The sequence below is a fragment of the Budorcas taxicolor genome, chromosome 7, assembly GCF_023091745.1.
Source record: "Budorcas taxicolor isolate Tak-1 chromosome 7, Takin1.1, whole genome shotgun sequence".
NCBI lineage: Eukaryota > Metazoa > Chordata > Mammalia > Artiodactyla > Bovidae > Budorcas > Budorcas taxicolor.
The window spans coordinates 89571330-89597904 of NC_068916.1; the positions used below are offsets into that span (position 1 = coordinate 89571330).

At 38.1% G+C, this 26575-nt stretch overlaps 1 protein-coding gene across 1 annotated transcript in view; it reads left to right on the plus strand.

Moving 5' to 3' along the window:
* ADGRV1 (adhesion G protein-coupled receptor V1) overlaps nucleotides 1-26575 on the plus strand; it is a 535827-nt gene that overhangs the window by 91782 nt on the left and 417470 nt on the right. Inside the window, exons 28-36 of the mRNA XM_052643554.1 lie at nucleotides 55-664; nucleotides 4275-4490; nucleotides 9587-9802; nucleotides 10496-10740; nucleotides 11957-12138; nucleotides 12926-13737; nucleotides 18031-18240; nucleotides 25072-25202; nucleotides 26266-26365. Coding sequence (XP_052499514.1) covers nucleotides 55-664; nucleotides 4275-4490; nucleotides 9587-9802; nucleotides 10496-10740; nucleotides 11957-12138; nucleotides 12926-13737; nucleotides 18031-18240; nucleotides 25072-25202; nucleotides 26266-26365 — 2722 coding nt within the window. The remainder of the gene's footprint in view (nucleotides 1-54; nucleotides 665-4274; nucleotides 4491-9586; nucleotides 9803-10495; nucleotides 10741-11956; nucleotides 12139-12925; nucleotides 13738-18030; nucleotides 18241-25071; nucleotides 25203-26265; nucleotides 26366-26575) is intronic.

Genomic DNA, 26575 nt, shown 5'->3' on the forward strand with positions numbered 1-26575 from the left:
AGTTGGTGGATTTAATGCCTGTTTTAACATATTTTAATATTAAATATTTTAAAGATTATGAGAAGTCATGGGGCTCTGTCTCGAGTGATTTTGCTTTGGAGCGTAGACTCTGACCCTGACGGCGATCTGGCCTTCACCTCTGGCAATGTCACATTTGAGATTGGACAGAAGAGCGCCAACATCACAGTGGAAATATTGCCTGATGAAGATCCAGAACTGGATAAAACATTCTCTGTGACCATCCTCAGCGTCTCCAGTGGCTCTCTAGGCGTTCATACTAATGCCACACTAATTGTTTTGGCTAGTGATGATCCTTACGGGGTCTTCATCTTTTCTGAGAAAAATAGACCTATTAAAGTGGAGGAAGCAACCCAGAACATCACGTTGTCAATAATAAGGTTAAAAGGCCTCTTGGGAAAAGTTAAAGTCACATATGCAACACTGGATGATATGGAAAAGCCACCTCATTTTCCACCTAATTTAGCCAGAGCAACTCAAGGGAAAGACTACATACCAGCTTCTGGATTTGCTGTTTTTAGAGCCAATCAGAGTGAGGCAACAATAACTGTTTCAGTCTTGGATGATGATGAGCCAGAAAGGTCGGAGTCTTTGTTTGTTGAACTACTCAACTCTACTTTAACAGAGAAAGTGCAGAATCGCCCAAGTAAGTAACCATTAGTGTGTTGTTTTTATTATTAGAGGTAAGAATTCTGAAACAAATTAAGAATTCGGTATAGTAAAAATATTCTGTAAAAATAGTAAGCTCTAACTTTACTAGCATCCTCTTACAGAAGTTTATAAGGCAAATGGAAGTAGGACATGTGAAAATGTGCTGTCGTGTTTTAAAACTGTTATAGTCCCAGACTAAATTTTTAGAAATGCTTATGGAATCTGGTATGACTGATATCTCATACTATTTGTACTAGATATCGTAGCTTCTGGAACCTTCTGAAATCAATCTGGGATTCCAAGGACAGTCCTGGTAGCAAGATCCTGAGTCTCTTTCACCTTGATCCACCCTAGATGATTCCTGAACCAACAGAGTCTCTTTGTATTGGTGGGAAGCAGTACAGAGAGATGGTGGATCTGGCAACTGCATGAGGGAAGGGGGAAAGGGCTGTGTAGTAGTGAGAAGACTTTGGGGGTGATCCTGAGAGTTGAGATGAAGGCCCTGGTTGGGGATAAGAATGAGGAATGAGGGGTGAGTGATGACCTGTGTTGGGCAGAGGATCTGGCTCTGCAGCTTCTATTTGGACAGAGCAGCCTCTCCCCCTGGGGTCATGGCTCAGTAGCTTTGGAGGGAGTGGGGGCTGCTGTCACAGAGCCGGCCTGAGCTGGGGGCTCACAGTAGCTTGTTTGTTAGTCACATCTCTCTCTGAAGACCTATAACTTTAGATAGGGGATTTTATATAAAGAGAAGAATCTAGATTTCCTAGAATAAGGCAGTAAGAAAAGGAAAGAAGATTGGTGATATTAATTTAATATCAATTTAATGTCAGTTTTAGGATAACATTTGTAAATATGATATTAAGTAGAGATCTTTTAAAATATAATAAAACTATCTTAAGAAAATTGGAATTAAATAGTCAAAAGAGTTGAGCTCTACATGTTGACTATGTTCTACCATTTAGATTAAGATTTCTTACAAGTACATTTTGTCACCTTACTGATACATGTGAGCACCATTCTTGCCCGCATTGTAATTGTAGTCCAGGGCTGTAAAAGGAAAGTTGCTTTTTTAGTATAACTGCTATCATTGAATTTTTAGATTACAGTCAGTGTTAGAATTCTCACACAGTAACCTATCCCTTGTTTTGTTAGCATGATTTAGCATCAATTACCATAGCAATACATTGCACTAAAACCCAGTAAGTAGTCTTAGTAAGAATTATAAAGGGGCTTTCCAGGTGGTGCAGTGGTAAAGAATCCACCTGCCAATGCAGGACACCCAGGAGATGCCAGTTGAATCCCTGGGTCAGGAAGATCCCCTGGAGGAGGAAATGGCAACCCACTCCAGTATTCTTGCCTGAAAAATTCCATGGACAGAGGAGCCTGGTGGACTACAGTCTCTGGGGTCATAAAGAGTTGGACACGACTGAGTGACTGACTACAAGAATTATATGGTATAGCCCACTTTTCAAGGAACTGCAGTTTACTAAGTGAGCTAGAAGTAAAACCGGGTAGAAGGATCACATGTAGCAGTGGCTAGCCAGGAGCTGTGGATGCTGGTGTCAGATAACTTAGGTCCAAGTGTATCATAATAAATTGTTGCCCCAAAACTTTTAAAGCCTAAGTTTCTTTATCTATAGTTCAGACTTATTATGGAGATTAAATATGATAATACAGGTGAAAATGAATATAGGGTCTGGCATATGGTAAGCCCTGAATAAATGTGAACAATTATTAATAAAGTGGTATATGCAGGATATCACTGTGCTATGGACTGGGAGAAACAGTCAACGTGTGTTTGTTTATGCTGGATATGTTCCTGGAACCATGCAGCATACTTGGGGAAACTCAGACTCAGCATAAGCTGTGAAGTGAAACAGTTAAAGAACAATTAAGTGCATTAGAAAGGAAACAGTAAATGTCATTAAAAATGAAGAAAAAGAATAATTCAGTGCAAATCTATGTGATACGGTCTCAGTTTTAATAGGTAGAATCACGCACTTTGAGGAAACAGTGTGAGAGGAGCGGTGATGACCTGGCAGAGGGCAGGACGAACAGTCGTGGGTGGAGGAAGGTTATCTACCTGGTTTGCTGAGGAATTGCAGAAAGGGAGCTGCAGCTTGCTAAACCCTTACGTGATGTCTCTAAAATGTGTCCAGCAGGTTCTAGTCTAATGCCTTAGCTGACTGCCTCATCCTCTTTGCACCTCTGATTCCTTATCTGTAAGACATGGACAGTGTTACCCACCACACAGAGATGGTATGGAAATTAAATTACTGGATGCAAGGAAAGTGCTTGAACAATGCCCGTCAAGTAGTGCACACGCATAAAAAGTCATCTGCTGCAGCCCTGGGTTACTGCTGTTTTCCCCCAATGTAGTTGAATTTAATTATATCTATTTACAGTTTGTGATTTTAACTATATAATTTAGTGTGACCTGGAACTGTTTATCATTGAAATTAAATGATAAACAAGTCATTACTTGTTTTAGATTACATTGTCTGAAAATACTGAATTTTATTGTCACATGATTTCAAATACCACCACAGTTGGAAATGTTCTAAATATGAACTCAAAATTGTTTACTTGTAATATGAGCCTGCTGATGCTTCATTTGTGTCAAAGTTCATAAGAATTGTTTTGGCAAGGGTGCTAAGTCAGAATTGAATCTAGAAGGCAAGTCAGGCAGAGTTTGTGGAGGGTCTTAAATGCCTTCAAATAAGTTTTGTGCTCCCCAAAATCAGTGGCAAGTAAGACGAGAGTCTTAAAGATAGGCTTAGAAGTATAGCAGTAAAAGCATAAGTAAGCACACTCTTTCTATACCAGCTTTGGCATGACTATTAATTGAGATGGCGCAGGGGGAATAGGTTTGTGGGGAAGGACAGAGAGAGGCAGTAATTGAATTGGAGTGTGATGATATTCAGCTCTTCTTTGAGGACAAGGAGCTAAATGACTTTCCTGCTCAACTTTGTAACTGTAGTGGCTTAAAAAAATTAATAGCATGCTGGTAACTAATTGGAAGAGCATAATTCTGTAAGTTTCATCGTTATCTGTTATAATTTTATGTGAAGTGATGATTAATTATCTTCTAATCATGTTTTCTTTTTGAGAAATTTCTAATACCTATTAAAATAATCCTTGTAGGGTAATTATTCCTTTGCTATAATAAAAATCACCCTAGATGTTACAGGGAAGTAGGAACTTTCTGTTTATTTTTGTATCCCCAACATCTAAATTCATGCTGGTACATAGTAATCGATAAATATTTTTGATATAAATAGTAGAAAACACAAAATGCTAACCCCATTTGTTTCACGGCTCTTGCAGCGGCTTCTTTAAAAAAATTTTTTTATTGAAGTATAGTGGATTTACAGTGTTCTGTTCATTACTGCTGTATAGCAAAGTGGTACACACACACCCCCCACACATACATTCTTTTTCATATTCTTTTCCATTATGATTTATCACGGGATGTTAATCATAGTTCTCTCTGTTATACAGTAGGACTCTGTTGTTTATCCATTCTATAAATTGGCTGAGGCTTCTTGATGACGTTTGACGAGTTGTTAGATTTTTGATGTATTAGTTTTTCTTCTTTCTTTCAGTTCCAAACTCTCCACGCCTAGGGCCTAAGGTAGAAGCTATTGCTCAGTTAATTATCATTGCCAATGATGATGCCTTCGGAATTCTTCAGCTCTCAGCACCAGTTGTTCGAGTAGCAGAAAATCATGTTGGACCCATTATCAATGTGACAAGAACAGGAGGAGCATTTGCAGATGTTTCTGTGAAGTTTAAAGCTGTGCCAATAACTGCAGTAGCTGGTGAGAAAAGACATCTAAGGAGCAGTGAAGTGTTTTGAGGGAAATTGTATCCTTGATTAACAAAGCCAGTTAAAGATGTAGTGAGAAAAATCAACCAGAAAGCAATAATACCTTTGCATCTTTTTAAGGCACAAATCTAGACATTTTATTATGTATTTATGACATTGATTTTGCAGAATTTGTGAAAACAGCTGGCAAATTGTACATGAATTTAAAAGGTTAATATGCACAAACCAATAAAAAGTAAACCAAGGAAAGCATTGTTTCTCCCTGAGTACTTTTAAGGTTTTTGGAAGGGATTCATGTGTAAATAATAATGAGGAATGCAGGATAAAACGTACAACTGTATAATTGCAGTATTGCCAACAGTTATGTCTCTCAACTCATTTATTCTATTGTTTGTTTATTTATGAAAAACATGGTAGAGACAGTTATTAACATTAACTATTTTATGTATAAGCAGAAGGATTTTATTGCCAAATGCAAACATTAGGAGACAGTCTTCTTTCGTAGTTCAGTTATGGCCTCTTAGGGAGTTTTGCCTACGAGCTATTCAGTTAGAACCTTTTTAGTGTGCACTCAAAAGTCATGCGGAGGAGGCAGTGGCACCCCACTCCAGTACTCTTGCCTGGAAAATCCCATGGACGGAGGAGCCTGGTAGGCTGCAGTCCATGGGGTCGCGAAGAGTTGGACACAGCTGAGCAACGCAGCAGCAGCAGCAGCAGCAGCAGGAGCAGCAGCAGCAGCAAAGGTCATGAGTGTGAATGGATAGGATAACCCGATTGATATTTTGAAATAAATCATTTGGATGTGACGCTGCTTGAAAAGAAAATAAAGCAGGCTTACCTAGTCCCTGCTGTGTGTATGAATGACGTGAGTGTGTGTATGTGTGTGTGTGTGTGTGAGTGAGTGTGTATGTGTATGGGGGAGTATAGCCCAGAGGAATGCCTATATACAGAGGGCTTTACACTTTGACAGTTTGTGAGGCTTGATCCGTGTTCTAGGAAATTAGCCTATAAAGTCCATAAGTGCGTGCATGCTAAGTCACTTCAGTCATGTCCGACTCTTTGCGACCCTGATGGCCTGTAGCCTACCAGACTCCCGTCTTTCCCTGGGATTCTCCAGGCAAGAATACCGGAGGGGGCTGCCATGCTTCTCTAGGGGATCTTCCTGACCCCAGGGACTGAACCTGCATCTCTACCTCTCTCTTTTCCTCATTTGCTGTTTGACCAGAGCAAAGCCACCTTGAGTGATATGCTTTTGCCGTTGTTGTTCAGTCATGTCCGACTCTTTGTGACCCCCATGAACGGTAGCACGCCACGCTCCTCTGTCCTCCACTGTCTCCTGGTGGTGTTGATGGTCAGTCGCTAAGTCATGCCTGACCCTTTGTGACCCCATGGACTGAAGCACGCCAAGTTTCCCTGTCCTTTATTATCTCCAGGAGTTTGCTCAAATTCATGTCCATTGAGTCACTGATGCCATCAACCATCACATCCTGTGTCACCCTCTTCTCCTCTTGCCCTTAATCTTCTCCAGCATCAGGGTCCTTTTTAGTGAGTCAACCCTTCATATCAGATGGCCAAAGTACTGGAGCTTCAGCTTCAGCATCACCCATTCAGTGAATGTTCAGGACTGATTTCCATTAGGATTGACTGGTTTGATCACCTTACTGTCCAAGGGACTGTCAAGAGTCTTCTCCAACACCACAATTCAGAAGCATCAGTTCTTCGGTGCTCATCTTTTATAGTCCAAATCTCACATCCATACATGACTAAATGGGAAAAACCATAGCTTTGACTAGATGGACTTTGGTTAAAGTGATGTCTCTAGTTTTTAATATGCTGTCTAGGTTTGTCTTACCTTTTCTTCTAAGGAGCAAGGGTCTTTTAATTTCGTGGCTGCAGTCACTGTCTGCAGTGATTTTGGAGCCCAAGAAAATAGTCTGTCACTGTTTCCACTGTTTTCCAATCTATTTGCATGACGTGATAGGACCGGATGCCATGATGTTAGTTTTTTGAGTGTTGAATTTTAAGCCAGCTTTTTCGTTGTCTTCTTTCACCCTCATCAAGAGACTCTAGTTCCTCTTCACTTTCTGCCATTAAAGTGGTATCATCTGCATTTCTGAGGTTATTGATATTTCTCCTGGCAGTCTTGATTCCAGCTTGTGATTCATCCAGCCTGGCATTTTGCATGAATTAATGGCACTCTGCTTAGAATTTAAATAAGAGAGATGACAACATGCAGCCTTGTCATACTCCTTTCCCAATTTGGAACCAGTCCATTGTTCCTGTTCCGTTCCAACTGTTGCTTCTTGACCCACATACAGATTTCTCAGGAAGCAGGTTAGGTGGTCTGGTATTCCCATCTCTGAAGGAATTTTCCACAGTTTGTTGTGATGCATAATCAATGGCTTTAGCATAGTCAATGAAGCTGAAGTAGATGTTTTCTGGACTTCCCTTGCTTTTTCTATGATCCAACGGATGTTGGCAATTTGATCTCTATTTCCTCTGCCTCTTTAAACTTTGCTTTTACATCTGGAAGTTCTTGGTTCATGAACTGCTGAAGCCTGGTTTGAAGGATTTTGAGCATTACCTTGCTAGCATGTGAAATGAGGGCAATTGTATGGTAGTCTGAACATTCTTTTGCTTTGCTCTTTTTTTGATTTGGAATGAAAACTAGGTCTTTTCCAGTCCTGTGACCACTGCTGCTTTCTAAATTTGCTGCCGTATTCAGTACAGCACTTTCACAGCATCATCTTTTAGGATTTGAAATAGCTCAGCTGGAATTCTGTCACACCCACTAACTTTGTTCATAGTGATTCTTGCTGAGGCCCTCTTGACTTCACACACCAGGATATCCAGCTGTAGGTGAGTGACCACACCATCCTGCTTATCCAGGTCATTAAGACCTTTCTTCTATAGTTCTTTTTTGTGTTATTGCCACCTCTTCCTAATCTCATTTGGTTCTGTTAGGTCCTTACTGTTTCAGTCCTTTATTGTGTCCATTCTTGCATGAAATGTTCCCTTGATATCTCCAGTTTTCTTGAAGAGATCTCTAGTCTTTCCCATTCTATTGTTTTCCTCTACTTCTTGGCACTGTTTTTTTTTTTTTTTTTTAAGATGATCTTCCTATTTTTTCTTGCTATTCTCTGGGACTCTACGTTCAGTTGGGTGTATCTTTTCCTTTCTCCCTTGCCTTTCACTTTTCTTTTCTCAGCTATTTGAAAAGCCTCCTCAGACAACCACGTTGGCTTCTTGCATTTCTTCTTCTTTGGGGTTTGGCCATCATCTCCTGTGTAATGTGTTGAACCTCTGTCCACAGTTCTTCAGGCACTCTGTCTATCAGATCTAATCCCTTGAATCTATTGTTCACTTCCATGGTATAATCCTGAGGAATTTGATTTAGGTCATACATGAATAGTCTAGTAGTTTTCCCTACTTTCTTCTTAAGCCTGAATTTTGCAATGAGGAGCTCATGGTCTGAGCCACAGTCAGCTCCAGGTCTTGTTTTTGCTGACTGGATAGAGCTTCTCCATCTTTGACAAAGAACATAGTCAGTCTGATTTCATATTGATCATCTGGTGATGTTTATGTGTAAATTCATCTCTTTTGTTGTTGGAAAAAGATGTTTATTATGACCAGCATGTTCTCTTGACAAAACTCTGTTAGTGTTTGCCTGGCTTCATTTTTACTCCAAGGTCAAACCTGCCGCTTACTCTGGGTGTCTCTTGATTTCCTACTTTTACACTTCAATCCCCTATGATGAAAAGGAAAACTTTTTTGGTGTGAATTCTAGTAGGTGTTGTAGGTCTTCATAGAACCATTCAGCTTTGGCTTCTTTGACATCAGTGGTTGGGGCAGAGACTTGATTACTGTGATATTGAATGGTTTTTCTTGGAAAGAAACCGAGATTATTCCATCATTTTTGAGATTGCACCCAAGTACTGCATTTTGGACTATTCTGCTGATTATGAGGGCTACTCCATTTCTTCTAAGTGTTTTCTTGCCCACAGTAGTAGATATAATAGTTCTGAATTAAATTTGCCCATTCCCATCCATTTTAGTTCACTGATTCCTAAGTTGTTAATATTCAATCTTGCTATCTCTTGCTTGACCATGTCTGATTTATCTTGGTTCATGGACCTAACATTCCAGGTTCCTATGCAATATTGTTCTTTAGAGCATCAGACTTTGCTTTCACCACCAGATACATCCACAGCTAAGTGTCGAGAAAGAAGTTCCCGCTTTGGCCCAGCCACTTCATTCTTATTGGAGCTATTAGTAATTGTCCTCGTCTCTTCCCCAGGAGCATATAGGACACCTTCTGACCTCTAGGGTTCATCTTCTGGTGTCATATCTTTTTTCCTTTTCATACTGTCAATGAGGTTTTCAAGGCAAGAGTATTAGAGTAATTTGCCATTTTCTTCTCCAGTGGACAACATTTTGTGAGAACTCTTTGCTATGACACATCCGTCTTGGGTGGCCCTACACAGCATGGCTCATAGCTTTGTTGCATTACACACACCCCTTCCCCATGACAAGGCTGTGATCCATATAGGGTATACATTAGCAGCTTTTAATCCAACTCTATAGAAAAATTCTTGTTTTCCAGCTGTAAGATTGATGATATTGACGTACCCATCTCTGTGCAGCAGTGTAATTGGTCTTCCCAGCGAGATCAGAATTCTTGTTTTGTTCATTTTGAAAGTACCCTACATATTTTTTTATTTTTGTAAATAAGAGGCCATCTTGTGGTAGTGAATGATTCATGTGCATATCCATATCTACATGTCTGTGTATGTTTGTGTCATCTATATATGTATTTGGCTACTAGAACACTATGTATATGTATTTCTAAAAATGAAGACATGAACTTGAATAGCCAGGATGGTTTTTCATTATTGTGTTGTATCAAACCCATTTTTTTCTTGCAAGAGAGCTGAAACCTTCTGTTTAAAATAAATGCAATCCCTGTCCTCAGAAACGTCTTGCAAAGTGTGTCCATGAATTGTGATATGTCATAGTATTTCCCTAGTATATGGGGAGTTTATTATCATGTCCTAGAAGAAGTTTTAGCATTTTTTTTTGTCTTTGTAGGTGAAGATTATAGTATAGCTTCATCGGATGTGGTCTTACTAGAAGGGGAAACCAGTAAAGCTGTGCCAATATATATCATTAATGACATCTACCCTGAGCTGGAAGAATCTTTTCTTGTGCAACTGCTGAATGAAACAACAGGAGGGGCGAAACTCGGGGCGTTAACAGAGGCAATCATTATTATTGAGGCCTCTGATGATCCCTATGGATTATTTGGTAATGAGAGTAGTCTGTGTCTCTTACTTATTTGTATAGATTCATGCCTTTCTTTATTTTTAGAGCCTCAGAATTGATTTAATCTTGTTTCCTTTTAACCTGCTATTACTGATATATAAGGACATCTATGTATGTTCACCACCTGTGGTTGGAAATCAACCTCTTAGCATAAACCTAGAGATCATACACTTTTAGGCTTTTACGTCAGATCTGGCTCCTGGATGTATTTTGTGAATCTTAGACCAATTGTTAAAAGAACTTTTTTACAGAAATTTGTACAAAAATCTGAATTTCTGAGGTTTCTTTATAGTAAAAAAAGGTATGGTGACATCAAGCTCCCCTTTTTGCATAGCATCAGTCTTCGAAGCAAAATACCAACTGCCAGGCTTGTACCATGCCATTCACCCCAGAAGTCATGGGACCCACTTCACTCATGACTGATACATGTCTGACCTCTGTGGGCATCTGAGTTTATGATTTCTGGTTCTATTGTAATGAAAAATAATTTGGAAAATTTGGCAGGAAGGCCTGAGCAATTTGTATCATAGCATATTTCTCTGATTTTGTGGAGTTTAGCCTCTTAGATTGCTCGGGGCGGGGGGGGTAATAAATAACTATAGGGTGGCAGTTGGTTTGCTCTATGCTTACTTAGTTTCACTTTGTATTTGAAATTATCTCTGCTTTGCCCTTTAGGTTTTCAGATTACTAAACTTACTGTAGAGGAACCTGAGTTTAACTCAGTGAAGGTAAACCTGCCAATAATTCGAAATTCTGGGACACTCGGCAATGTTACTGTTCAGTGGGTTGCCACTATTAATGGACAGCTTGCTACTGGCGACCTGCGAGTTGTCTCAGGTAATGTGACCTTTGCCCCTGGGGAAACCATTCAAACCTTGTTGTTAGAGGTCCTGGCTGACGACGTTCCGGAGATTGAAGAGGTGAGAGGAATGGCTAGTCTAGAATGACACTGTAAACCGTATCTTGTCTTATAGTGATTAGAACAGATGCCTGTTGTTGTGACATTTATAGAGGTGTCCGATAAATTATTTCTGTGAGAATGTTCAAAATTTGGTAGTGTGAAAGTGATCCTTACAGAAAACAAAAATGTTAGAAACAGGTCTCATACTTGTTCACATACTAGTTTACTAGTATAAGTTTTTTTTTTTGTACAATTATATTTTTCTATGTTTTGGTTAAGTGATTAAAAATACATAATCTGGCAGAAAGTTTGCTATATTGTTTCATATAAACAATTTGTTTGTATTCATAATCTCTCTTGGCTTGAGTGTGAGCCAATCAATCTTAATTATATGTGGATATTGATTTTTCTGCTCATTCATTTATTCTTTAGGATTTACTCTGTGACAAATTCCATGTGAGATTTATTTGCCTGATATTTATTTTTCATGATAAAAAGAAGTGAAGTGGCAAATAAAGATAGCGTCTCAGTGGGGAAGTTGATTCATCACTGACATATATTGGCTGAAGATAATTTTGTTTTATGAAATTCAAGTATTATTAAAACCTAGAGCTCATAAAATTAGATTTAACAGCATTTATTCTTTAATAGTGTCAACTTTTTGTAGAAGGGAAGTCCATAAAATTTCAGTTGAGTGCTAATTGTGTCATTAGTCACTTCTTAAATATTAGTTATTAGTTAATACATATAAAACATTTCTCTTTCCTTTCCTCTAAATTTGGTGACATCATGATATATTTTTGTTTTAAATTTTATCAGAGAATTTCCACTTACGAGAATGTGGGAAATAGAGCATAATAAATGAACTATTCATAAGACACATATGCAATATTCTCCCTTCGTAAAAAAGTGTATAGGGATTACAAGTATATTATTGAAGGGGTAAACATAAAGAGACATCTTAAAATTGATTCACACGATTGTATAACAGAATATTAAGGAACTTAAACAGCCTGTATTTCTTACGTGCAGTCATGCTCTAGTGTTAAAGTTGGTGGGGGGTTGTTCTGTTACATGCTGAGTTTGTAAATGTGGTGGAGGAGTTTCTTTATGTTCATTCGTGTTACAATATACTGTGTTCTTGTTTGGATATCTTTGATTTTTTTTTCTTGCATCATGTTTATTCTAATTTCAGAACCGGGATTCTGTTAAGGAAGTTTTCACTGTATTTTTAGGTTATCCAAGTGCAACTAACTGATGCCTCTGGTGGAGGTACTGTTGGGTTAGATCGAGTGGCAAATATTATTATTCCTGCCAATGATAATCCTTATGGTACAGTAGCCTTTGTTCAGTCGGTTTCTCGTGTTCAAGAGCCCCTGGAGAGAAGTTCCTGTGCTAACATAACTGTCAGGAGAAGGTATATGAGATGGCTGCTTGGGACTTGTGGGTGGTGGAAGAGGATCTCTTGCACAATCCAATAATTTAATTATGATAGTTTTTACATAATGTAAAATATTTTACAGGTTATTATAATCTGTTAATTAAATAATGCTTATCACTATAAAGTACTCATTATTTTTCCCATACCTTTTATTAGTGAAATGGGTTATACATCATTTGGCTTTCTAACCCCAGACATTTATTGCTTTAATTGGTGATTTGTTTGAATTAGAAGTTAAAAACAACTGGTTTCTAAATTGAAGATCATTCAGATGCCATATGAAGTAGTTGGTTTTCAGGTTCTTATCTTCGCCTGCCTTTCTTTTGTGAGGCAGTATACTGTTCACTGAGCTCCTTCAGAAATAGAAAAATAGGTGGTCTTGCAACCTTGTGGCAAGTAATTACATTTACATTTCCTTAAAATGTACCCATGTCGGTATCATTCATTGTTAGTTTCAGTGAAAGTTAGTAGTGAAGATTCATTTTCTAACTCTGCTTGAAAATTCTGGAATGGTTGCGTATCTTGCAAGATATTTTCATAGCTGGGTTAAAAATAAGTATTATGTGAATGAAAATGAACCAAGTTTCCTTACTTGAGAAAACTCAATGAGACATAGAAAGCTAATTAAGAAGCATGGTTGTGTCTGTGCTAGTACCTTATCCACTTAAAAAAAGTGGAAGCCACAGTCAGCGTTCTCGCCTCTGCGTGTAATGCACAGGTTGCTTTGGATGCCTAACCCATCTTTTGTCACTCCACGTTTTAGCGGAGGGCACTTTGGCCGGCTGTTGTTGTTCTACGGCACTTCTGATATTGATGTAGTGGCTCTTGCAGTTGAGGAGGGTCAAGACTTACTGTCCTTCTATGAATCGCCAATTCAAGGGGTACCGGACCCACTTTGGAGAACTTGGGTGAATGTCTCTGCGATGGGGGAGCCCCAGGATACTTGTGCCACTTTGTGCCTCAAAGAACACGCGTGCTCAGCGTTTTCCTTTCTCAGTGCTTCTGAAGGCCCCCAGTGCTTTTGGATGACTTCCTGGACCAGCCCAACTGCTAACAACTCAGACTTCTGGACCTATAAGAAGAACGTGACCAGAGTAGCATCTCTTTTTAGCGGTCAGGCTGTGGCTGGTAGTGACTATGAGCCTGTGACGAGGCAGTGGGCCATCATGCGGGAAGGCGATGAATTTGCAAATCTCACCGTTTCTATTCTTCCCGACAATTTCCCAGAGATGGATGAGAGTTTCCTGATTTCTCTCCTCGAAGTTCATCTCATGAACATCACAGCCAGTTTTAAAAACCAGCCAACCATAGGACAGCCAAACACTTCTACAGTCGTCATAGCATTAAATGGTGATGCCTTCGGAGTGTTTGTGATCTACAGTATTAGTCCCAACACCTCCGAAGAAGGCTTATATGTCGAAGTTCAGGAGCAGCCTCAAAGCACAGTGGAGATGGTGATCCACAGGACAGGGGGCAGCTTAGGTCAGGTGACAGTCGAATGGCGTGTCGTTGGTGGAACAGCTACTGAAGGTTTAGATTTTATAGGTGCTGGAGACATTCTGACTTTTGCTGAAGGTGAGTGATGGTTCTCAATGGATTTCAGTTCCCCCTGGGAAAGTCATTATAGTCCATTTTTATGATAGTGTTCATATGCATTCTTACTGTGTACATTCTTGCTAATATGTAAAAGTGAATGAAAAAAGTAGTAGTTGGCTTGTTAATGGTTGACCTGACATATAGAGGGCTGATGGGGCCCTACGCGTGTATCTTTTTAGTTGAATAAAAAGAGAAGAGGGAATGTGAGGATTTTATCCCTTTTATGTGTGATAGCAGAGCCTTTTAGGAAATGGAGAAGCATATCTAAAGCCAGTTTTAATTTTGTAAAGGAAGTTATAAGAACGAGCCATATATCCACAATTAAACATGCGAGTAAAAAGTGTTGATAGCCAAGAAATGGGAAGCTTTTTCATATGCACTGACAAATCAGGATAAACCTCCAAAGAAAATAATAAGTATGAATAGTATAAGGGCTTCCCTAGTGGCTCAGTGGTAAAGAATCTGCCTGCCAATACAGGAGACACAGGTTTGGTCCCTGGCTTGGGAAGATCTCTTGGAGAAGGAAATGGCAATTCAGTCCTGTATTCTTGCCTGGGAAATCCCATGGACAGGGGGAACTGGTGTGCTCTAGTTCATGGGGTCACAAAGAGTTGGATATGACTTAGCAACTAAACAACAGCAATAGCATAAATAGTATAAACTTGGGCTTCCCTGGTGGCTCGGACGGTAAAGAATTTGCCTGCAAGGAGGAGACCTGGGTTTGACCCCACTCCACTCCAGTATTCTGGCCTGGAGCATTCCATGGACAGAGGAGCCTGGCAGGCTACAGTCCGTGGGATCACAGAGAGTCATACCACTGAGCAACTTTCACTTCATTGGGTGACTTTATTCATGTTATATTAAGTGTAGTGACCTAGTGATAGATGAGCTTGTAATACTGGTCCTAGACTTGAATGGGATCACTATTTTAAATTTTCATGAACAGTGAAATTATAGAGAACTTGGACAATGATTAGGATTAGTGCAGATTTACCAGTTCTTTTCCAGGGTTGATTGAATCACCAAGTATTTGAAAATTTTGAACGTTCATATATTTAAAATAGTTTTCTTTGGGTGAAAGAAAGATATCTTTACTGAAATCATTATTTAACTCATGATTTGGGCACTTATAAATTCCATATGGCTTCTTAACATAGTTTTTTTCCTGATTGAAAGTAATTATACTCATAAAAGCTTCAGGTTATACAATAAAATGAAGGAAGTAAATGTTATTTGCAATTTCGTATCTTAGAGCAGTTCATTGCATATTTTATCCTTTAATGCATATACTTTTTTTGGAAACAGTAATTAGGGGTTATGATGCATATAGGGTATACTTTTAAAACATCTAATAAGCATTACATTTTAGAGTAACTTTTTAAGATAGTTTAAAACTTGTCTATAATGGCTGGGCTTGTGCTTAGTCAGTCAGTCATGTCTGACTCTTTGCAACCCTGTGGGCTGTAGCCTGCCAGGCTCCTCTGTCTATGGAATTTTCCGGGCAGGGATACTGTAGTGGGTTGCCATTTTCTTCTCCACGGGATATCTTCCTGACCTAGGAATTGAAACTGTGTCTCCTACATTGTAGATGGATTCATTACCTGCTGAGCCATCAGGGAAGCCCTCTATAATGGTTATTTCCCAGTAATTGATTTTGGGAACAATAGAATACTGATACACTTGATGTGGGAGGTATGTATGTGCATAGGTTAGCAATTGGTAACATTTTCCCCTAGTTCAAGGAAAGTAATGAAAATTTGAGGAGGGAGTGGAGATGAAAATTTAAGATTAGATGTTTTAGTGGCTTTGGTAACTATAAAAAATTTATCATGTAATGTAGTACCATTACAACAGTTAATATTAACCTTGAGTTGTAACTTTAGCATCATGCAAAATGGACTATATTTTGTAGTTGACCTGTATTCTCAGATAATATATATTCTCTTGAAGCAGTCTTAACACCGAATTGATAAAACATACCAGGGTCATCGGGATTCCCAGGTAAGTGGGAAGTGGTAAGGAATCCGCCTGCCAATGCAGGAGACAGAGAGATGCAGGTTCAGTCCGTGAGTTGGGAAGATCCCCTAGAGTAGGAAATGGCAACTCACTCCAGTATTCTTGCCTGGAAAATTCCATGGACAGAGGAGCCTGGCAGGCTACAGTCCATGGGACTGCAAAGAGTCGGACATGGCTGAGCACACACACTTGCATGCCAGCGTCATGAAACAGAGAACATGCATTCACACCTACTTTTTCCTTTTTCCTGCTTTTTCTCACCATTTCAGCCTCTTTCAAAACAGTGAATTAGATGGGGACCACTGTAGGCTGAACAGCAGAAGCAGTGTTGGGTTTGGGGGTGTTCAGTGGTCTGTCTACAAGTGGGGTCCTAAACTAAATCGCAGAGTAAATTCTTGGCCCTGCTGCTGTCACAGATCGCTTTGAAGTCCTCTTCTGCCTCCTTCCCTTATTGTCCACATCCTGGGAACTAGTATTTGATGTTGTCATCTTATCTGGCTCCCCTAAGACTTATCCCATTTAGGTGGGCTCTTTGCCTCAGAATTTACCATCCTTTTCTGTTTCTCATTTTGGCCACTATTCCCTAAGTGTCCTTGGTCTTTCAGGGAAGTTTTGGGTTGGTTATCTGAAAATCATTCACAGTAACACCAGGATGAGAATGAGATCCACCTTTCTAGAAGGAACTATTTCTGAACAGTAGTTGCTTCAGCGTCTCTTCCCCTAGCTAGGTCACGGTTCTAGGCTAGACACCAGGAATAAAACCGTGATTCCTTAAAATAATTCTACCCTTTAACTTTACGAATTCAAAATGTCCTTTCCACAGTTTGTCCATGTTAATGGAATTTTACAGTGCTTTATAAGTGAAAAGGGTATACAGGCTAACATATCAGTTCAGTCGCTCAGTTGTGTCTGACTCTTTGCGACCCCATGGACTGCAGCACACCAGGCTTCCCTGTCCAACACCAACTTCCAGAGCTTACTCAAACTCATGTCCATTGAGTCGGCGATGCCATCCAACCATCTCATCCTCTGTTGTCCCCTTCTCCCCCAGCTTTTAATCTTTCCCAGCATCAGGGTCTTTTTCTAATGAGTCAGTTCTTTGCATCAACTAGCCAAAGTATCTGAGTTTCAGCTTCAGCATCAGTCCTTCCAGTGAATATTCAGGACTGATTTCCTTTAGGTTTGACTGGTTGGATCTCCTTGCAGTCCAAGAGACTCAAGAGTCTTCTCCAACACCACAGTTCAAAAGCATCAATTCTTCAGTGCTCAGCTTTTTTTATAGTCCAATTCTCACATCCATACATGACTGCTGGAAAAACCATGGCTTTGACTGGAAGGACCTTTGTTGGTAAAGTAATGTCTCTGCTTTTTAATATGCTGTCTCAGTTCAGTTCAGTTCAGTCGCTCAGTCGTGTCCGACTCTTTGCGACCCCATGAATTGCAGCACGCCAGGCCTCCCTGTCTATCACCAACTCCCGGAGTTCACTCAGACTCGCGTTCATCGAGTCAGTGATGCCATCCAGCCATCTCATCCTCGGTCGTCCCCTACTCCTGCCCCCAATCCCTCTCAGTATCAAAGTCTTTTCCAATGAGTCAACTCTTCACATGAGGTGGCAAAAGTATTGGAGTTTCAGCTTTAGCATCATTCCTTCCAAAGAAATCCCAGGGCTGATCTCCTTCAGAATGGACTGGTTGGATCTCCTTGCAGTCCAAGGGATGCTCAAGAGTCTTCTCCAACACCACAGTTCAAAAGCATCAATTCTTCAGCACTCAGCCTTCTTCACAGTCCAACTCTCACATCCATACTAGGTTGATCATAACTTTTCTTCCAAGGAGCAAGCATTTTATAATTTCATGGCTGCAGTACATTTGCTTACAGTGACACTAATGTTGCTCAAGATATTGAACTGTTATAATTCACTCATATATTTTTACTTAAAGGACTTCCCAGGTGGCACAATGGTAAAGAATCCACCTGCCAATGCAGGAGACACAGGTTCTATCCCTGGGTGGGGAAGAGTCCTTGGAGGAGAAATTGGCAACCCACTCCAGTATTCTTGCCTGGGAAATGCCACGAACAGAGGAAGGAGTTTGGCAGGCTACAGTCCATGAGGTTGCAGAAAGTCTGACATGACTGAGCAACTAAGCACCCGCACATTTTAACGTAACAGTTTTTGAAGGAAGTTATTTTGGGCCTTTGTGAATTCTCTGTTGATGATTTTCTTACTTAGGTTTTATCCCATTAATTCTTTACAGGTGAAACCAAAAAGGTTGCCATTTTGACCATTTTGGATGACTCCGAGCCAGAGGATGATGAAATCATTGTAGTTAGTTTGGTGTACACGGAAGGTGGAAGTAGAATTTTGCCCAGTTCCGACACCATCAGAGTGAACATTTTGGCCAATGACAATGTGGCGGGCGTTGTTAGCTTTCAGACTGCTTCCAGATCTGTCATAGGTCATGAAGGTGGGTTCTTTTTATTGTTGAGCACATTCACTCTCTTTTCCATGGAGGTAATTTTTTGTCTTGTCTTTTAAAGTTTCCCATTTTTACAAATTCTTTCATTATTTTGTACAGCTGGGTCTGTTAATGTATGTGGAGCTTATTTGGGAGAGGACTGTGTAATGATCTGTTTAACTTGATTTGGAAGCCTCACAGATTGGTATTGTGTTCTAGCTTGCCACTCTTCACTAGAGTGATTTTAAGGAAATTGGTCAAACCTGGGATGCTCAGCTTTCTCATCTGTTAAATTACGGGAAATACTATTTCCTTCATTGGTTTCTTTGTGAGGATTAAATTAGCTCTAAATGCTAAGTGCTTAGCCTAGCTTTAGGCACATAGCATATGTATGCTAAGGGTTAACTGTTGATATTAAAAGGTGAAATATTGACTGTTCCAAACAAATAGTAGTTTCTTAGCAGTGACTATTTTAGCCTGGATTTTACATTTGTATGGCAGTATATTTATGAACTAAGTGCCAAATTAGAAAATTTACCAAGTATCTCCTTTTCCCATAAAAAACAGTAATTTCTTTGAAACTTAATATTTTACATCATTTATAGGGTTTACATTTATAGGCTGCTTTTTGTTTGTTTAAAGCATCATGACAATGTTTTTGTCTTTGAATAATAAGTCTGTTTGAGATAAAACTGGTATTTATAGATTGTGTTTCACTGTAATTTGTGTTTAAAAATAATTGTATCTCAAAGATTTAAGAAATGAAAAGGATATAGACCTTTCATTTGGACTTTGATTTTTACGATGAGAAAACTGGCACACAGGTTAAGTGACTGGACAGAATCCTGTAGCTGGTGTTTGTGGCTGTCTGGAAACTGAGGGCCTTTTAGTGTGCGTCGTCTTTTACCTTACCATATTCCCAACTTGCAGGTTTATTCAACTTAATGCAAATATCTGAGACATTTTCCAACACTCCTCCCTCTTATTAATGGTTTAGAATCTCATATTGTCATAGCAACAGTGAGTAAAAGTGACTAACGAATTGCTGTAAATCCAGTCTAAAGACCGATCATCAACTCTCAAAAAATTATTTGTAGTATAATACGAGTTAAAAGTCACCACAGGATAAGTTAATCTTAATAATAATGACAACAACAATAACATTTATTGAGTGTTTTCTGCCTGCCAGACATTTGACATCAATTATTTTGTTTAATTTTAACAATAGGGGTATGAAGTGGGTATGATGATATACACCAGGTTTTCAGACAAGGAAACAATGTTTGAGGGACTACCCAACACATAGTTATTCATGGTGGAGCTTAAACCTAGTGCTGTCTGAATCCAGAGTTTATGCTGTAGGGCACCTTGTGAGAAGAAGCTTTGTTTTGCTTGGACTTACGTCTCCTGCAGAACTTGGCTATGCAGGAATGTCGGGTAAATATTTGAGTTGAAAGAATGATGAATTTGAGTAACACTGTCCATGTGAGAGGAGGAAATGGGTGAGAGAAGCTGACTCTATCTTGAGTTAGATGAATTAGATTTTTAGAGATAATAGTTGGAATCAGGAAAATTACTAAGATTTTGGTGGTCGGAGGAAGAAAGGCAAGTTGTCAAGGATGGAGCTGTGTGAAATACCAAGCAAGGGTCCAGGAAAGGCAAAAGGCAAAGGAGAGAGGGGAGAGAACGCTCTGCCAGAGGAGTGGGAAGAGACCAAAATAAGAGTGTGTTCTCATTAGTTATCAGAAAAAAGTAAGCCTTGTGTCTGTGCTGTACTCACCTCACTGGACAACCAGTGAGATTAGATTCCCAAATGGACCGTAGGAAACAGTAGTAACTGCAGAGGAATTTTAGAGGAGAACTTGGGATGGACAGCAAATTCCTGAGGATAAAAGACAGGATGTAGACGCCCTGGGGGCAGTTAGCCACTCAAAGTCTGGTCCTCAAGTTGATGTCTTCACACAAAGTGTTTTTTGCTTCTGGTTTGTGACAAGATAAATTCAAAAATGAAAATAATCTTTTCTAGAGACTTTTATAATCTCATTTTGCTGTGAAATCCAAAAGTGATATCTTTGGGCTTATACTTTGTATGTGTGTCCTTTTGACATTTAACTTACCTACTCATTTTTTTTTTCTGTTTTACAAAAGTGTCAGTCTGTGATAGATCAAGGAAAACAAAGCAAAAACCCCTTGTCTTTCACTGCTTTAGGGGTGAGAAGCACTGCCTTAGGGGGTATTCAGCTTATTGGCTCTGAGAGCAAGGAAAGGAGAAAAACTGAAGAAAGCTGATATGATGATTGTATCATATCTAATATGATAAAGTAGATAATAATAAATCTGCTTTATCATATCAACCTGTGAGCATGAGTTTGGTACAGGAAACAGGACAATGAATTCCGTTCATCAGTTAGTACTCCCTAGACTTTTTACATTGTAGATAGTAAAGCATAGAGTGTTTTGGACTTGTTTTTATTTTGTTGAAGAAATACAGAGAAGAAGATAATGTAGAAGAAGAGAATAAAAGTGTTAGTTTCATGGAGGGTATAAATTCAGTAACCAGAAAGGATTAGATTTATTGGAGGACTTAAGAGCTGCTCTAGGTATATGATTTTCAGCAATATGCTGGGATATTTTTTCTAGGAGTACAAAAGTACTTGGATGTCCTAGATCACTTTAAGGGGATTAGAACTGTAAAGGAGGCTAGTGTCGCAACGTTCATCTTAAGGAAATCTGGATGGTGGTGGTAGTGGTGGGCTGGGGGCCCTGAAGAAGCTTAGGCTCTCTGCTGAGCTCCTAGTCGTCTTGGAGAAACTGCACATTCTGACATCGGTGTTCTCTTTCACCTGACCGAACTTAGCCTGAAAGCCAGATTGTGGTCTCTGCAGTTTCCAGCAGCTAAATATCTGCAGGAGGATGCAAACAGGAAAAATGATTGATTCTTAAAACACATGGTCCACGTGTGTTATTGGTTAAATAGCCGCTTTATCATGTCACTTGTGAGCATGAGTTTGGTACAGGAAGCAGAAAGATGAATTGCTTTCATTTATTAGTACTCCCTAGACTTTTTACAGTTTCCAAATAAAAGATGGAAGAAATTTGTTTGTTTTTTTAGTTTACTTTTCTTTCCCTTTCCTCTTGAACCTTTTCTTAGAGTCTAAGCTGATTTTCTTTTTTTGAAAGCATTATGTTCGGCCTCAAGAATTCAGCATTTTGTATGTGTATTCTTTATGTTACTGCAAAATTGCATAGAGAAATATATATCATGCAGAAGTTTACAAAAATGAAAACTTCATAGTGATTCTTCAAAGATAACTGCCAAGGAAATGAAATTATAAAAATGCCATATGTGCTTTTGGCAGTGTTAACATTGCTTTTGACCTAGTGTTGGAGTTTCATTTATGTGACTGGTTTTAAAATGTGGACTGTGCTGAACTTCTGGCTTTAGGATACATTTTCAGTTCATGGGGAGGAATTGCCCTAGTGTTTAACAATATATTGAATTCTGTAAAGTCCTACTTCTACATTTTTGTCCTAAGGCAATTGGATAGATGCCCAGTGGTAAATATTACTTTCTTTCAAATGTAATGGGCAGAATTGAGAAATATGGGAGAGTAGGTTTTTATCACATGCTGTGTATAAATGCACTCTTTATAAATCTGTGTGAGATGGTTCACTTCACACAGCTCTGCAGCACCAGAATCATTATGTCATGTTCAATAGATTTAAAATATGTCCTTTTCTTAGAGACAGCATATATCTTTTGTAGGCAAATATTTGAACAAGAGATGTGATTCTTTAAAAAAATATTTATCAAACTGCTATATTAGAAGCATTCAACTTTCTATCTTAACTGTTCTTATTGACAGTATGTGTTTCGTACTATTTGTATTTCTGTAATTGTTTTAAATCATTTTCCATCATAGAGCATGGTCAATTTGGATGGTACCTGTATACCATGTATACATGAATCTATTAAAACACGTTTCCCATATTTTAGTTTTCCATTATTGTTATACACATTGTAGTTGATGTTTATCTTTGTGAGAAGAATCTTGATTAGTTTTGCAACAAGCAGATGAAACACTCTGGGTTATTAAAACGAATTTTATGCCTAGTTCTTATTTGTGTTAGGCTAGGCCAAGAGTGCATATGATAGATCATCTGCTTAGAGTTGAAATGTATCACTGACTTTTGCTAGACTCTTGATTTCATATCAAGATGATCTTTCAGGAGTTAGATTTTTCAGTAGGGGAGGGCCCTACCTAGGGCTTCCTCCTGGGAAGAAACTATAAGCACTATGTTGAGACATTTGTTATCTGAAAATTTGACTTTCCCTCTCTAGGCCTTATCTTCTGTCCTTCCCTTATATTTAGAAGACTGAGCATCTATTTCTAATTTTTTCCTTTTCCTGTATTCTTTGACTCCTTCTCTAGGTAGAAGATAGCTTTCTGGTAATTTTTCCTAGGAAGCATTTCAAATGGACCTGATTCTTAGCAGTCTGCCTTAAAGAGGCAGAGTTTTTTGATTAATAGAAAATCTTCACATCATTTATACTATTGATATGATTTTCAGTAGCTTTAGACAATTATGTGTTTAAGGAATGCTTGATTTACCTTTTATGAGTGTGTGTTGTGCTTTAAATTGTGTTTCTTGTCATGTTTTCTTGCAAGTTACTTGCGTGGTATCGTTAAATTTTCAAAAGTGGTCTTAAAATTGGTATTAGACAGAGTATTTTTACATGTAATAAGTTCATAGGAGGATTTTACATCTTTCTTCTTAGCATTTCATTTTTAGTTTCACCTTTAATGGTGCATTTATTCCCAAATCTCTATGTACCATCTTAGAACTGTAATTTTTTATTATGACATTTACAGGTTCCCCTTCAACATGAGTTTTCATTGATCTACATTTTTTTTGCCATTAGTATTTTTATTACGTCTTTAGTAGTTTTTCAAACTTACATAATTTTTATTTTTAAATATTACTATGTTTTCTTGAAATCCATACTCTATATAACTTTTTATTTGTGTCACCAGACAATACTGTAGGTGAAACGGCTTAATAATTCCAAAGGTCTCTCCATGTCTTTCAATAATAAACCCCTGTGGAATTCTGCATGGTATACAAGAGAGCTGCTCTAGGGTTTCATGATAGTGTCTTTGTTTTATTCCTCTGAGTTATACAAGTATAAATGTTTTGGATGGTATGGCAATTATTGCTGATTGTACCCATTCTTTCAGTTATATCCTAACCTTTGGACATTCTAATAGTGTTTCCTTTATGTTTCAAAAAAATCCAAGTCATAGCCTACTAACATGATACAGTTAAAAATTTTTTTCATATTGAAACATTTTAAAATGTATACATTAAATATTGAATTGTTTTGGGAAATTTTATTTAGAGGTCTTTCTGATGTTTATGCTTTCTTATATTTTCTGCTGTCCCCAAATAATTTATTGCATTAAAGTTATGTGTGCTCAAATTTAGTATGAAAATTTTTTGTTTATTAGTATTAAAAAATTGAGGGTAAGAGGAGAAAGGGGTGACAGAGGATGAGATGGCTGGATGGCATCACTGACTAATGGACATGAGTTTGAGGAAACTCAGGGAGATAGTGATGGACGGAGAAGCCTGGCTTGCTGCAGTTCATGGGGTCGCAAAGAGTCAGACATGACTTAGCGACCAAACAACAACAAATTGAAATTAAGATAATCTTTAAATTAATTAATTTATGATATTTTAAGAAACCTGTTAGAAGTAATTATTTAATTTTTTTATTTCCAAGAGTAAAAAAGCTGTGGTAGTTAACATATATTTGGAAAAGCTGTTCATATTTTTATTGCTATTCTCCTTTAAAAAAGGTCAGAAGTATTTAACTTGTTTAGATAACTAAATAAAAGTGATTTTTTAAATGAATATGCATGGATTTCAACTATATGTCTGTGCTATAAAATTTGAATAAGAATGTGTTCTTTTAAAGCTTTTTAAACATTAATTCACTTATCTTTAAAATTATTATTACATTTTAGTAATATGCTTCATTAGTATAACGTGTTCATCATCATCAAAATCTTGAATGCAGCATATTTTCAGCAAGCCATCACCAGTTTCCGTAGGAGCTTACTTTTCACTTTAAGTAGAAGAGATGTCTGTTTTGACTTTCTTCAGTTTTATCAAGTATTACATGAGGATAAAAGCCAGGAATAGAAATTATCTAAAATGCCTCAATTATCCAGGAAGGATAACTGTAACTTTGGTGAAGTTACAGAGGTTGATATACAGATTTGACACTTTTCCTTTGTATTTCTTTTTATAAAACAAAATCATTGATGGTATATGTAAGTTACAATTTAAAGAAATGTGATTTTCAGGTATTTGCAAGCATTTTTATGCATGCATTGTGTAAAATCACATTGCATACCAGTGTAAGGAATTTGTGTCCTTTTGAGAAGTGAAGAAAGAATTTACTTGTATTATTGCTAGTTTTGACCATGAGGACTTAATTATTAAATTTACAGAACATTTCTGTTCTGGTGCATGTTTTGGAGTGTATAAAAAGTTTGTGTTTTCCCTTTTAGCATGTGCTTTTTAACTTTTATCCATTAAACTTCCTGAAGTTCTACTAAATGGAAGTATTTAGAAGTGGAATCAGCAGTAATGTGTTAACAAACGCTAAGCATGTATAAAGCTTCTAGAAAATTGCAAACAGAACAGGTTTGTAATGTTCTTAGAAAAGGCATTGTAGCAGTTGCATGTTTGGGATTTGGGTTTTGTTGACTTCAAATGTGAATAAGTTCATTTTACATTAAACATTCATCAATCTTTACATTTGACTTGCAGGAGAAACTTTACAGTTCCATGTGATAAGAACACCCCCTGGTCGAGGAAATGTTACTGTTAACTGGAAAATTATTGGGCAAAACCGAGAACTCAATTTTGCTGACTCTACTGGTCAGCTCTTCTTTCCTGAGGTAATAGCACCAAGAAAAACTGTACTGAACTACTTGGAGGAAACTGTGTTTTGTGAGGGAAATGGGAAAATTCTGAAGATGTGATACAAGGATTAACAGAGATTGATGAGGGAGCTACTTCCTTAGGAACTCAAAGGATTTCTAAGACTTCAGGAGGAGGTTTGCTTTTGTTTATGTGCTTGTATGAATAGATCTCCTTTAAGTAAACAGAAAACGCTGACTTTGTATCTGGGGCGAGCCCTCTGGGTCTCCTTCCCTCCCAGTGTTGGTGTCAGCTGTGTCATTCTGCAGGTGATGGATACTCTTGTCCCTTTTCGCTTACTCCTCACTCTCTTGGAACTTTAATTGCCCTTGGAACTTAAATGTTTCACCGCTATGAAACAGCTAATATAGCCCTAGAAACAAATGTCTTTTTATGTCTTGTTCACACATTGTCTTTGAGCTTGCATTTAGGTGTTCTTTCTGATATTTGGAAAGAAGATGATTAGTGAAAGATAACTATGTAAAAATAGTTCTTGGGTACTAAGTTAGTACTACTTTATTATTACTCTTCATCTTCTCTTTTCCACACTCGCTTGATAGGAATTCTCGTTTGCTGACATGTTTAATTCATTTTCTCGTCATTTCCACTGCCTAAGTATTAAGCCAAACCTTTATAACCTTCTGCCTTGATTACTTGATTACATTTGACTTTTGTTAACTGGTTTCCCTACAACACGAGTCTTGTTTTCCATACTCCAGTTATTCCCATTCACCGCTGCCATAGAAATCTCTCCAACTTATTGCATTGTCTGGAATTTTTAGTAGTACTACTTTGCTTATTAGATAAGATCGACATACATTAACTCAGCACTCAAAATCTTCCAGTTTGTTCCCTATCTACTTTAAGCCTATTTTCCTAGGAGTCAGTGTTTTTTTTTTTAAATATATAATTTATTTTTTAAGCCACAGAACAGTTTAAGGGAAATTATGTTTGGGTGCACGGTTTATAAAGACAATAAAAGTAGAAGATAGTTTGTGCTCAGTGACACTAGAGGGATGAATTTCTTTGTGTTTGATACAGGGGTCATTGAATAAAACAATATCTGTGCATTTGTTGGATGACAATATTCCTGAGGAGAAAGAAGTATACCAGGTCATTCTGTATGATGTCAGGACACAAGGTAATGCAGAATTTTATTGTTATTTTTCTGGTATGTTATTTTCAGAAAAAATAATAGTTGCTATCTATATTTAACGATTAGGTGGATACCGATTTTAAAAATGTTACTTTAAATATCATTTGCCCTGTAACAGTTTAGATCCAAACAAATCAGCTCAGCATGAAAATACTTATCTTTATAGATTCAGTTAAAAACTGTAGAATTTTTGCT